General features: G+C 39.5%; 1 protein-coding gene and 3 pseudogenes across 3 annotated transcripts; 2 read left to right on the plus strand and 2 right to left on the minus strand.

Annotated features, from left to right (window-relative positions):
* The first annotated feature begins 415 nt into the window (after positions 1-415).
* On the plus strand, positions 416-1,522 carry LOC120218838 (annotated as a pseudogene).
* Positions 1,523-1,718: 196 nt separating this feature from the next.
* On the minus strand, positions 1,719-5,359 carry LOC120218835. 3 transcript variants are annotated; one of them, XM_039215736.1, is made up of 11 exons: positions 5,011-5,359; positions 4,661-4,849; positions 4,504-4,588; positions 4,267-4,342; positions 3,865-4,041; positions 3,623-3,725; positions 3,259-3,368; positions 3,069-3,158; positions 2,904-2,984; positions 1,976-2,806; positions 1,719-1,881 (listed from the first exon to the last, which is right to left on the minus strand). In XM_039215736.1, exons 1-11 carry the CDS (start codon positions 5,249-5,251, stop codon positions 1,789-1,791), a joined length of 2,076 nt encoding a protein of 691 aa, XP_039071667.1. In that variant the 5' UTR covers positions 5,252-5,359; the 3' UTR covers positions 1,719-1,788. The 3 variants fall into 3 exon arrangements, with proteins under 3 accessions (XP_039071667.1, XP_039071666.1, XP_039071668.1); XM_039215735.1 differs by having other exon boundaries at positions 4,661-4,855; positions 5,011-5,357; XM_039215737.1 differs by lacking the exon at positions 5,011-5,359 and having other exon boundaries at positions 4,504-4,581; positions 4,661-4,803.
* Positions 5,360-5,511: 152 nt separating this feature from the next.
* LOC120218922 lies at positions 5,512-9,215 on the plus strand (annotated as a pseudogene).
* Positions 9,216-10,207: 992 nt separating this feature from the next.
* On the minus strand, positions 10,208-13,486 carry LOC120218839 (annotated as a pseudogene).
* Positions 13,487-13,734: the final 248 nt, after the last annotated feature.

Genomic DNA, 13,734 nt, shown 5'->3' on the forward strand with positions numbered 1-13,734 from the left:
GATATAATTACTTCTCACCACACAACATCACAATCTCAATTCTGATTTCTTAAAATGAAAAATACATTTAAAATCATTAAAAATTATCTGTTATTATAATAATCTTATACAACTGAAACATTAAGGCAAAGGTTGAAGGTAGATCAGTGATTTTATTATGGTGATTGAAAAACTTAAACGCGTAATCTATGTTTCAATTATCTTATAATACTAATGAAAAATCTTTGGACAACATTTTGTCTAGATATTCTCGCTTAACATAATTTTATTATAGTTAAATGTAACGATGACGATGAATGAAACTATAAAATTTTCATGTTTTGATTTTTCTTCTCTCTCATCTTTTATCAATCACTTTCCTCTATTTCTACCCTTCTTTTAACTCGTTATCTTCATTTTTTTCTGCTATCATAAAATGTTGAGGATATGGAAATGGTACGAGAGCTGCTTATCTATTCATCCATTGAAAACACAGGCTATCAGTCAGGTGTCCTATGGGGCATTGGTGATCTTGGGGCTCAATACATCACCTATGCTACCGCAAAGAAACGACGCCTTCAATGTAAAGTAAGCACCTTTTAATTCCAATTCCCAGCAAGCCCCTGCTTTTCTGTTCTATCGCATTTTTTTTCATGTAGTTTTCCTCCTATATGAGCTATTGAAAATCTGGGATTTTGGTATATTTATGTTGCCCTCTGTTGATTCTTGCAATCCTCAATGATGGTTTTGGTTTGGGATCATTTCCACTGAATATAATTTATTTTGTTCTATATGTTCCTGCTGGTAAATGGTAATGTTCAAGGAACAATTCAAAGGTTTCATTTTCAAGTGGTAATGTGAATCGTATCTGATAATTTTATTGGTGTTTCAACTGGAAGGAAGCAGAGTTAGGATGTAAAATCGATTGGAAAAGGGTAGCTGTCACATGTTTGGAATCGGCTTTGTTGGACCATTTGGACACTACCGCTTCGTGTTGTTTTTCCCTTGTTTGCTGATTGTTATGTCCTCTTATAGACCACTTAATTCGGATTTGTTCTTTTGTGTCCATTTAGGTATGAAGGGTTGGACAAATTCATAAAGATGAAGTTTCAACTACAACCAAAGACGACCTAGTTTGTTGCTGCCAAAGTAACTATCGATGGTATTATCTTTAGCCCTATTGACTTGCTATTATTCTTCACTTATATGGAGCTCTCCACCAGTAAAAGCGTTCTTCAAGTGAAGGAAGAAGTTAAAAGATTTTCTCCCGGCCTTGATCTTGGAGGGCAGTATATGGCCGATTGTTCAGATTGCAAATTCCGATATGTTCCTGTGAGATATCAACTCCTTTATGTTAACATCTTCTGCTTGTTAAGACTGCTCTTTTGTCATGGATCCAACAACAGGATGACGCTCCGTGGAAACAGCGGTTCGGGGGAGGCCAAGGCAGATGGTGATATTTCTGCCCCAATTTTGTGCTTCCATTGATTTCTCTGCACTCATCAAGTGTGCTACCCAATAGCCTTGCATTTTTAGAAAAAAATCAAACGAAACAACCCCTAAAATACCAACCAGCGCTTTTGATGTTGGGATTTTGGGAGGGAAACGCCTTTGTTAAACTTTCTACAATCAATCTTTCAATCAAAACTTGTAAACACAAGTACATATATGTACAATCGAATCAAAATTTATATAATAAATTGTTTGTTTAGCTTCGCTTGGTACCGAAAAGAAAAAACAGTCCTCCAAGAGTCGCAAGCATATAGAAATTTACATACCTGGTGGCTGGTGAGCTTTAAATTGCCATGACTAGAGAAAGGAACTGTGTCCTCCTCCAAGAGGTACCCTTGGCTTGAATACAGCAGATGCCATCATGAAAGGGCAATGTTTAAAGCCAATGCTCTGAAATAATATAAATATGAAAAAATTGTTCGGTATAAGAAAGATTCTCATAAACAGCCCACCATCTAAAAGAAAAAGGAAGAGTTCAACACACCGGGATACTTATTATCTGTCCATGGTCATTGACCAGAACAGGGATGCTTTTTCTTGCAGCAACTGGGATTGATTTCAGTGATTTAAGAGCTAAGTTTGCTGACAACCTTGAATAATCAGAGCATTTTATCTTGCCGGTTAATGGAAATCTTGTCCATTCAAAATTATCTAAATATGGCCATTTTGACAACTCAGCTAGATAGAGCCAATCAGCATCAACCATGGTACGCACCTTAACTACCATGTCATCCCTGTTTATGCAATAGCAATGACTGTGCTGACTTTCCCTTTCCCAATATGACAGAGAATGAGATTCCAGAGGAAACACATCGCTACCAATTTCCTTGCTTAGTTTCCATGAGATAATGAAACGGTTCATGAAGTAGCATGTTTTCCCAGGGAGGAGCGGTTCGCTCAGAAATGAATTAACATGTTCAGTCTCCAGCTTCAACTCACACCTAGATGCAACTTCATCATCAGTTTTGGGCTTAAAGTGTTTGACTTCCTCTCTTTGCAATAAAATGATGTTTCTATAAGTTGATTCACTGATAATATCTAATCTACGGGCTTCATTTAGCACGGATTCACACCCCATGTCCAAAAACTGTGCTTGTGATGCATCAGGGACCAGCTTAATAGAATATGATTTTCCCTTCGCAATAATTTGTTCCAACTCGTTTAAAAAAAAACACTTCACTTCTTCAACAGAAAATGTGTGAAATAATTCAGCATTTGAAGGCAGAGGACAATTGACAGAGCAGCAGACCAGAGCTTTGGCACCCCTAGACCCAGGAGCCGGGCAAATGTAGCAACCAGCAGCAGTAAGGGAGGTCTATAAAAATTGTCGAAAGTAACAATAAAGATATTTGCACATGCAACAAACAAAAACTAAATAATTGCAAGCTACATGTTCGGTTTAAGTAATTTACCTTGCATGGAATGGTACGGATGTATTGCAACAGCAATTTTGAAGTACTACCTCTGATTGGCCTTTGCCTTTGTGAAATAAACTGACAAGTTACAAGAAAATGGAATTAATAGAAACATTCAAGAATCGTTCATAAAAATTAGAGATACTGTTAATCAATTAGTACCTGTAAAACCAATGTAATAAATTTAGACAGGCATATGTCATCAAATTTTGATGGATCAAATGCCTTTAAATCGATAACTGCATAACCATGCTGCAAAAATGATGATCAAAATGAATTGGCTTGCAGTTTACGGTAAAGTTAGATTAAAGTAAGAACAAAAAGCATCTTTCCAACATCAAATACTGCTTACATCCATTACGGTAACAGTCTGCTTTATTAAATTGCTACAGATTTGATCAACATAGATGCGTGTTCTTCGACATGCAGAAATAACAGCTTGTAGTTCAGACTTAAAGGTACCTGGAAAACAAAGTCAATTCCAAAATATGAAGTCTAAAGTATTATTGGCTCTCCAGGAAGGGTGCAAATGTATTGTACTAATACAAAGGCTTTGACGATGCGGATCATATATAACCTCAAGCTTTGGCAACATAGCAGCAAGATCAGTGAGGGAAACCATTGTATATAACAGCAAGTTAAAAGTTGAAGCTACAAGACTTGTGAATGATAACAGCATTAATATGACCAGAACTGTCCAATCTGTCAGTACTCACCTGATAACAGATTTTCTAATGACATCCGAATCCTATTCCGAGCAAATAATGGACTTCGATTTGTTGGATCTTCAACCCAATCCCGGTTACTCCTTTGACATATCTATCAAAATGAAAACAAGGACCCATTAAAAGCTTATAAGAATACTAGTAAAAGGGAACATTAAAACAGCAAATAAATAACTGAAAATTGGGTAGAGGCATGAATCAATCACATTTTTTGCTATATTCATCACACGAACCTTATACATATCTTCTTTTGAAAATTCAAGCAGAGGCCGCACTAGAAGGACACTGTGATCTATCCAATCTTTGTTTAAAAAAATTGTATGCGACGAGAACAATTGTGATGTGAATGCCATCCCAGCAAGTCCAAGTACCCCACTATCACGGGATGATCTAAGAATGAATAACTCAGCCTGCATTGTGGAAGAAAAATACTACATTGAGTTACTGCTTCCGCGTTCGTGTTTCAATGAATTCAGTAGGAAACTTCACCAAAAACAATTAACCCTTAGTTTCCAGTAAATCAAATTAAAATGGAGCTTCTTTTGTAAAGAACGAATGTCTAAGGCTTAATATAACTTTTTTCTATCTTCCAGGCATGTACAAACTGCTTGAAGAACAATAATGTTGATAAAAACCTGGTCATCTGCATGATGTGCAACAAGTAAAACACTGATCTGGTTTTGCATACAAACATCTTGAAATATTTTATACCTGAAATTCAAGCACAATAATGAGCAGAAAATGAGATTCTAATCAAATGATAATCCTTACCAAACCAAACTGGAAATATAAAACATTCTTACTCAAAAAGAAAGCGCTATTAGCAGACTAGCAAGCATTTCAAACAAACTTCAAAAAGATAAACAAACAACCTCATGTCGCGAGCAGCTTCTTGCAAACGACCTTGTTTAGGCTTGCCATTCGTCCAATCACAACGGGCAATCTCGCATCTGATTCCTACACAAAACTCATGTTAGCCATCCAAATACAAGTGAGAAACTCAACTTGCACAGATAAACTCAAATATACCCATTTCTGAAACCCGATTTCCCACTAGTTTTGCTTCATCTTTGCTTTCTGGACGTAGCCCATGATCAACAATTATTGCCAAAAGACCATCAATGAATTTTCCACTGTTGTCAATCCCATATTGAACTTCACTTTTCCAATTAGCTGCTAGAACACACAAAGCCATGCTATCCGGTCCCCCAGAGACACCTAGAGCTAAAACAAACAAACCCAGAGATGAAATCAATGATTTACTAATTTGCAGGACCAACTCTTCATTTTTGCCAACTTAAAAACAGGATGAGAAATAGTATTATTTAGTAAGGAAACAAACGGAAACCCAACAAAGAGAAGAGTAAAAAGAAACTAACCAATACGGTTGTGGTGTTTGATTCCAGCCATAGCCATTTTCCTGGAGAAAGCTTCATTGTATGTAGCCATGTCTACTAAGTCTATCATTTGGGAGCCAGCGCAATGGCAAAAGACGCGCGTCGAAGGTATATTTCGAGATCCATCATAACGGAGGTGACGGCGGCAGCGGGGCTTGAGAAGTGAAAAGGAAAGGTTGACGATGGTTCTGGTATGTGAACAGAGGACTAGGCCTCGCGCCATCGAGTGGGTTGAAGCACTGCCCGTGTTTGCACTCAGACAGACACAATAGAAATCTGCTGAATTGAAGTGTTTCTTCGAAAATACGATAAAAGTAAAAGCGGATAAACAATGTGACCCGAATCACGGACCGAACAAAGCTTGAACGGTTTGAAATCTGTTAAATACTATACTTAAGTCCGGCCCAAATTCGGCCCGGACCGGTTGGTACGAAATTCGGTCAAGTTTAAGGTCACGTGACACATCACTCAGATGAGGTGGACAAGTTGGATTTTGTCCTCTGTTTTAAGATCGACGAGGTTGTCGGAAGCTCAATATGAGACTGAAGTTTAACAGAAACCAGAGATCTCTTCTTCCGCTTCCGTTTCTCTCAATCCGATGAGTGGATTTTCCCGCCAAACAAGCCCCGTTCACCATGGCCACAGCTCAACCTTCGTTGCCTCTGAAATCCTCCCTTTTCATGATTCTTCTCTCCCTTTTCCTTATCCATTTCAAACTCTCTTTCCGTTCGTCCCGTAACCTAACCCTAACCCCTAACCGAATCCAACCCCAAGCCTCCCGTGGAAACTACATTGCTCGGTTCATCGATTACAAACAGGCGTCCGATCACCGTTCGTACTTGGAATCCAACCTTCGATCCGAAGGGTGGGAGTGGATCCAGAGACACAACCCGGCCGCTAAATTCCCCACTGATTTTGGATTGCTTTCGATCAGGGATTCGGTTAAAGAAGTCGTGATTGAGGAAATTGAAGGGCTGATAGGGGCCTGCTTAGTGGAGCTTTTGAGAATGGGAAAAAGCGACCCGGAAAGATTTTTATTTCAATGTCGTTTAGTGAAGAGAAACATTTCCACCATTCGGGTTTAAGTAATTCCTCAATTAATTGGAGTCGACATCTTTTGTTGCAGGTAAATTTTTAATTTGATTTAAGTAAATTTCCCAAATTTACGAGAATATAAATGAATTGAAACGAGGGAGGAAATTTACGGAATTTATGATTTTGATTTCACAGAGGCCTCAAGTTACTTCCTTATTCGGAGCGGATGCTCTATGGCGAAAAGGGTATACCGGCGCTAAAGTCAAAATGGCTATTTTCGATACCGGAATACGTGCTGATCACCCTCACTTTCGAAACATTAAGGTATGATATGTCATTAGTGGGAAAAATGACATCCGTTAAAGTTTTGTCTGTTTGAAATTATTTTCTTATTGAAAATGACTCTGTTTCGTTAGGTTAATAATGTGGGTTCAATAGAGAGTTTTAATATTCACCCTTGAGAGCAAATTTTTCAGGAACGAACTAACTGGACTAAAGAGGATACTTTGAATGATAATCTTGGACATGGGACATTTGTGGCTGGTGTTATTGCTGGTGAGAATGCATAATGTCTTGGTTTTGCACCGGATACTGAGATTTATGCTTTTCGTGTTTTTACTGATGCACAGGTAACACGAGTTGGTATTAGATATTTTCTTTCCTTTGCTAATCTCACCCCTTTTGTCCTTGATTTCCTCTCAATTGTATCTAGTCATCCATTTGAGAATGTGCCTAGCATGCACTGCAGAGATCAGACTCATTTTTTAATTGTTCATTACTATAATTAGAAGATGATAGAATTGCAAAATGATGAATAGGCGAGAGAAAATTGTATACATCATACAGAATATCCATCAACCTAAAGACATTCTCTTAACTATAAAATTTGGCTAGATTATGAGAATTTCGTTTTCAGCTTATTGCAGGTATCATACGCATCTTGGTTCCCCGATGCTTTCAACTATGCTCTTGCAACCAATATGGACGTGCTAAACTTGAGCATAGGTGGTCCTGATTACTTGGACCTCCCATTTGTAGAGAAGGTACAACTCATGGCCTGTGGCCCTATTTGGGGATCATATGTCAGACCATTTTGATAATTTTGTTTCAAAATTGCAAAAGAGTGAACAAAATATTGGCTTTAATCTGCTCTGCATTTGTCTAATTTTGGTTATGATGCGATATGGAAATGTTTCAATAAAAGCAAGTTTTCTTCATTAAAGTTGTTGAGAAGATTGTTTGTTCTCTATTCTGGTGCCTTGCCTGTTATATTCAATGCTACCATTCTGAATGGAATGGATGTCATTGGCTATGTCCAGAGTCCGCCAACATGGCATCCTTCATCCGGGAAGGGAATCTTTTAAGCATTAGCTTTACTTATTCAGAAGTCATCTGGCCTTGGACTGGTTACATAGCACTGCACATGCAAATTAAGGAAGAAGGTGCTCATTTTTCTGGAGTCATTGAGGGGAATGTAACTGTTAGAATATACAGTCCTCCAGCCCAAGGGGAGAAAACCACTCGAAGTAGTACTTGTGTGCTTCAGTTGAAATTGAATGTGATTCCAACCCCACCACGATCAAAACGGGTATTGTGGGATCAGTTTCACAGTATAAACTATAAAATATCCTCCTGGATATATTCCAAGAGACTCATTGGATGTGGGGAATGACATTCTTGATTGGCATGGGGATCACCTTCATACAAATTTTCACAATATGTTCAACATGTTAACTGATGCTGGCTATTATGTTGAGACACTCGGTTCTCCCTTTGCATGCTTTGATGCCAGCCAATATGGGACACTTTTGCTGGTCGATCCTGAAGATGAGTACTTTCAAGAAGAGATTGAAAAGCTCAGGGGTGATGTTATGAATACTGGGTTGGGGTTGGCTGTGTTTGCTGAGTGGTATAATGTGGATACAATGGTTAAAATGCGATTTTTTGATGACAACACAAGGAGCTGCTGGACCCCAGTAACTGGAGGTGCAAATATGCCAGCACTAAATGATCTTTTGGAGCCATTTGGGATTGCTTTTGGGGATAAGATTCTGAATCGTGACTTTTCTATTAATGGCTAGCAGAGTCGATATGCATCTGGAACAGATATAGTGTGGTTTCCAAGAGGCGGGTACACAGCTTTCCCTTTTTGGATAGCTCAGAGTGGGGCTACTCAAAATGTGCTACAGAATTCTGGCACGAACAAGGTGATTAGACATAGATGCTCTTTCTTTCGGGGATACATGGACCTTATTTCAGCGCAATGAAATGTTTTATATTTTTAGTCACTTATGGTTGGCAAACATTGAATGATGTGATGTATTTGTCATGTGCAGGCGGACTACCCTATTCTTGGCCTGTTAGATGTTGGTGAAGGTCGCATTGCTGTATATGGGGACTCGAACTGCTTGGACAGCAGCCGTATTCTAAGAAAAGTATTGGATTTCACTGGTTCAAATATTAAAGATACAGTGCTTTTCTCAGAGTCTGTCAAGCAAGATATGCCATTGTATGAAAATGACAACCGCTCACCATCTCGAAGAACTGATGTAAATTACTCTGCGTATTCCGCTGTCAGAGGGAAGGATTTAATCTGTCGATGTGATTCTAGATTTGAAGTGTGGGGAATTAAAGGATACAATTTACAAATTCGGGGCAGAAACAAAAAACTGCCTGGCCATCATGTTATTGACTTGGGGAGAGGATTAAATTCCATTCTTGATACTACCAGATCAAGAGCACTGATGAACTTCCCTCGCGTTTTCAGCTGGATGTGCCTGAACTAGTTGCTGGTCAATATTGGCTTGTACCAGCAATAGTTGCAGTTACAGGTTGGTGAAAGTAATCTGGTAGTAAATCTTTTTTGATTTGTCTTTTAAAAGAATCATTGATCGATATACTGTTCTTCAGGCTCTGTACTGTTTCTGAGCATTTGGAGAATTCGACAAAAGTGGCGGAAACGGAGGCGATCTGGCTCTGGTTGATTGGCCAATCTCTAGGGATGGGGATGGAAAAAAAATTGTACTGGTCGATTGGCCAATCTTTGGGGATGGGGATGAAATTTTTCATGCAACTTCCTCCTTGTTTTTTTCTACTTATTCACAATTTTTAGTGCTCAAGGCACAACAGGTTGAGAGAAACTGTGCTTTGAATTCAAATTTGTAGATGAGCAGCAATATTATTGGCTAGCAAATAGGAAAACCATGATTTTCTCTATGGTGCTAGTTCACAATATCAAGTTTAAGGTTGCAATGAAGCTCTTAGCCTTTAAGAGGGTAGCTATTTTTTTCTTTGTCAAAATTTTATTAATTTTTAACTACAATACATGCTTTCGAAAAAATCGTCACACAAATTGTGTTTGTTTAACTTGATATAAACTTTTATCAAAAAGGAAATAAGCTTCAATATAACGTTGAGTTTTGGATAAGAGTCTTATTCCGTACTTCAAACAATAAAATTCCAGGTAATGTAGCAAATCGAATGAAAGTTGAACAGCATATGGAACAAGTCTGGAAATGCCAATCAAAAGGTTGTAACGACTTAAAAAGCCAACAGCCAATTCTTATTATTAATAATAAAGTGCCCTTAGTTGATAACTAAAGGTCATCATTTTAATTTCTCTTTTTTTTACTGGTGGGTAAGCAGTTTAAGGTTGGCAATGAATTTGGATTTACAGGCAACCTCTGACAGGATATTTGACCAAAATAGATTACTTTTTTTAATCTCTCTTGCCACTTTCTTCATGTGTGAGGTTAGTAGGTAGGACCACACCCCAGAATGAGCTGTGTATCATGTTTTCAGTCATTTTTTAATCGCGGTTTGGTTTGACTGCCTTCTTGTTTCGGGATATTTGCAAAAAGCAGCCTTGCATGTGACTCACTGAATCAATTCAACACTCCGTCCCCAGCCAAGCTTGGAAGAATGTTCCCCACTTGCAGCCCACCCCCACGTTATCTTCTTCTTTAAACTTCCTCCACCTCACGTTCAAACCTTACACACGACGCGTTCGACAGCATGAATTGAATCCAACCCATTTCGTCGCCTACGAATTTGTATATTTATATCTACTATAAAAAAACATGGAACAAATTTGACATTCGAAATTCAACATTTATGATAAATAAAAGAATCAACCACAACCATCATGTATATATCCATTATTTACTTTCGTTTGTGTCGCTAATGAATACAAATCAATGAAAACCCGTAATTTCAATATTAGAGGGGATAAAAGATACTATAATTTGTGTTATCTCACGAAAAAAATTACTGCGGTTTTTGCAATCAAAGTGATATTCCAAGTCATAGCATGAAAAAAGAGGATGGGATCTTTACAAAGGAATGAATGAGGCCGTTGATCATCGTGAAGAAATTGAGTTTTCATTAAATCCGTAGCTATTCTTCTTCATCCTTCCCATCTCCATTTCGCGAGTGGTTTGCCCTTCGTTGCTTGAGCCTGAAGGGTATAAACCATATTCGCTGGTCGGCTCACTGTACTCGCCGCTAGTAACATATTCCTGGGTGCCCAAAGCCATCTTCCTGAACTTTTTCATGTCTTCATTGTATTGCATCGTGTCGTAGTCAGAGCTTCCGTATGAACTGTAGATACCACTCTGCCCGGGTTTCATTCCTTCGTTGAGATCAGACAATGATGCATCTCCTTCTAAAGCACGGACTACCTGCTCGGTTACAACTTGGTTTAGAGTCTAATAAGGATTGTAATATGCAATCTCTTGCATTAAAATTCCGTGTAATATTAGATAGATTACTGCACAGTTTGAAAGAAATTCGAGTAGACCAATAACCTGGCTCATTCGTGGTCGACGTCTTGCTGAATGTCGCACACAAGCAGCAGCACAAGCAATCATGCGAGTCATCTCATTGTGGTTAAATTCCTTTTGTAACTTTGGATCAACCAGACCGTCAAAGTTTCCATCGTCCAAAGCTCTTGTGAGCAAAGGCCTAGCCTGCAATGCCAAATCAGATTTACTTAACTACGGATTCAAAGAACCTTAAATCTAGAATTCTGTAACTGCAATGGCAGATGAATTTATGCGTGTTAATGTGTGCTCATATGGTGAGATCATCATATAAACTAAAGTAATAACTGACCCAGTCCACCAAACTGTCCTCCATAAGAGAAGAGCCAACTGGCCTGTGTCCGGTTATCAACTCCAAAAGCATGACCCCGAAGGAGAAAACATCAGATTTGTCAGTAAGCTTTCCACTTGAAGCATACTCAGGGGCCAAGTACCTGGAGATAGCACAGATTATGTGAGTGAAAAACTTCTAGAAGAAATTTTAATCACATGACCTATGTGCAGAATGCAGGAGGCCTTCTTACCCGAAAGTACCCATCACCCTTGTGGAGACATGAGTGTTGACTTCGGAATTAATCTTTGCTAGTCCAAAATCAGCAACCTTTGCCTCAAACTTGAAATCCAAAAGAATATTGGCAGCCTTAATATCACGATGAATGATCTTGGGATGACCTGAAAACATTCATATTTGTTACCACGGATTAAGAGATTGATATTCTATATTTCAATCAAGTATGCAATTGAGAGGGTCGGAAAGCATACAATCTTCATGAAGATATGCCAGTCCTTTTGCAGATCCTAGAGCAATTCTCATCCTTGCTGGCCAATCCATGGTCTGCCGCCCCTTCCCTGCAATTACCATTCATCCCTGGATCACTTAACCAGATGAATCAAATATCAATTACCATTAAGTATACGTCCAAGGCAAGTCTTACCATGCAAGTGAAACTCCAGAGTGTTGTTAGGAACAAACTCATAAACAAGCATTCTTGTTGTTCCAGAGATACAATATCCAACCAATGAGACAAGATGTTTGTGATGAACACGGCTGATAATCTCGACTTCAGCCTGAAATTCTCTCTCGCCCTGCCCACTTCCTGCCTTCAGTTGCTTAATAGCTACTTCCTTCCCATTAGGGAGAACTCCTTTGTGCACATACCCAAAACCACCTTGTCCGAGAAGATTTGCATCTGAGAATCCATCTGTCGCCCTTGCTAATTCCTCATAGCTAAATGTGCTCTTTGAGAAACCCAACGAAATACCAGGCGAGGGTGGTGGAAGTGGGTTTTCGGAACCTGAATAATTATTAGAGCCAGAACCACCACTGCTGCTCATGAAAGGTGGCGGTGGCGTAGCAGATTGTCCTGGAGATGGAGGTCGCCATGCTGTAACTGGCGTAGTTGGCCTTGGAGCCACAGCACCGTATTGCTCCATACGGGGCGGCGGATTTAGTTGCCACCGATACTGTTGCTGGCCGCCATGTGGATCATCTGAAAATAATCAACAAAGTAGATAAATTATTACAACCAACCAAGGGCAGAGTCAATGAAGTAAGGCTCCAAAAAAGAAGTTGAATACAATTCTATTAAATGCAACTGTCTCCATATGATTACCAAGCAACCAAAATAAAGTAAAATCTCGTAACTCGGTCAAACTGGCATTTAAGAAATCTGAAGGGTTTTAATTAGACAAAGAACCGATCATATGAAAGCCAAAAATCGAAATTGTCCATTCAAAGGAACTTACAGCTATCTATATGAATAAAAAATTTAATATTTGCTAATTTGTTTCACTCCAAGCACGGCTCAATATTGAAAACAGTAAAGCGCGTTCTTTTTACAAGTAAAGTTATGCAAAAGAAAAATTCATAATTCCATCTTTTTGATGCAAAAGTAAAACCACAAGGAAATAAGCATAACCCAATTTCCCTGTTTAAAAATAATAACAGAATAAATAAATTAACAGTACCATGGGAAAAGATCTGACCTTTTGGTCCAGAAGGTGGAGGAGGAGGCACGTAGTAACTCTCCTCATCTCTTCTTCTCCTCCTCTTCTTCTTACAACATATAAACAACAAACTCAAAACCAACAATATGGCCACTCCCCCTATAGCTATACCCACTACGAGCCCCGTCGACACCCCATTGCTGGAATCAGACGGAGAAGACGGAGGCGGGGGAGATGGAGTCCCGGAATTCCTCGGAGGCGGTGGTGGCGATGCAGTGCCTGGAATTCTCGGTGGTGACGGCGGCGATGGAGTAGATGTAGGAGGCGAAGGGGTAGATGTAGAAGGAGGCGATGGAGTTGAAGTAGGAGGGGAAGGAGTCGAGGATGAAGGGGGTGGAGCTGCAGTGGCGGGAGGAGGAGGGGATGGGGTGGTTGAAGGAGGAGGTGATGGGGTGGAGGGAGGAGGAGCTGATGGGGTGGTTGAAGGAGGAGGAGCTGATGGGGTGGTTGAAGGAGGAGGAGCTGATGGGGTAGCGGGCGGTGGAGAAGGAGTGGTAGTAGGCGGCGGAGATGTAGTATTGGTTGGTGGTGGTGATGTTGGGGCTGGAGTAGCCCCCGGTGGTGTTGATGACATTGTTGTCTCTAAATCAGCAGAAAAAAAGAAAACAAAAAACTTTCTGTGGGATTAGAGAAAAAGAGGAGAGTTTTAAGGAAGTTTCGAAAAGAGAAAAGTGATTTAAAAGGAAATAAATTGAAGATTGCAAAATTTGATTTGGTATTGGAACGTTGCAAGTTTGAAAGCACTTGAAGAAGTAGTCTCTTTTAGCACATGCAGCTGCTGGCCCCGCCCCCGCCCCCGCCCCCGCCCTCACGTTCTTGATGCGAAACTGTTAAGAAAACCAAT

Source organism: Hibiscus syriacus, unplaced genomic scaffold (assembly GCF_006381635.1).
Source record: "Hibiscus syriacus cultivar Baekdansim isolate YM2019G1 unplaced genomic scaffold, ASM638163v2 tig00110201_pilon, whole genome shotgun sequence".
NCBI lineage: Eukaryota > Viridiplantae > Streptophyta > Magnoliopsida > Malvales > Malvaceae > Hibiscus > Hibiscus syriacus.

What these genes read in the sequence shown, in the direction of transcription:
- LOC120218835 (XM_039215735.1), bottom strand. Translation starts at nt 5,251, where the DNA reads ATGGCGCGAGGCCTAGTCCTCTGTTCACATACCAGAACCATCGTCAAC. An exon ending in ATTAGAAAATCTGTTATCAG is followed by an intron (nt 3,369 to 3,622) that starts GTGAGTACTGAC and finishes TTTGTTTTCCAG; the next exon opens with GTACCTTTAAGTCTGAACTA. An exon ending in GACAGATAATAAGTATCCCG is followed by an intron (nt 1,882 to 1,975) that starts GTGTGTTGAACT and finishes ATATTATTTCAG; the next exon opens with AGCATTGGCTTTAAACATTG.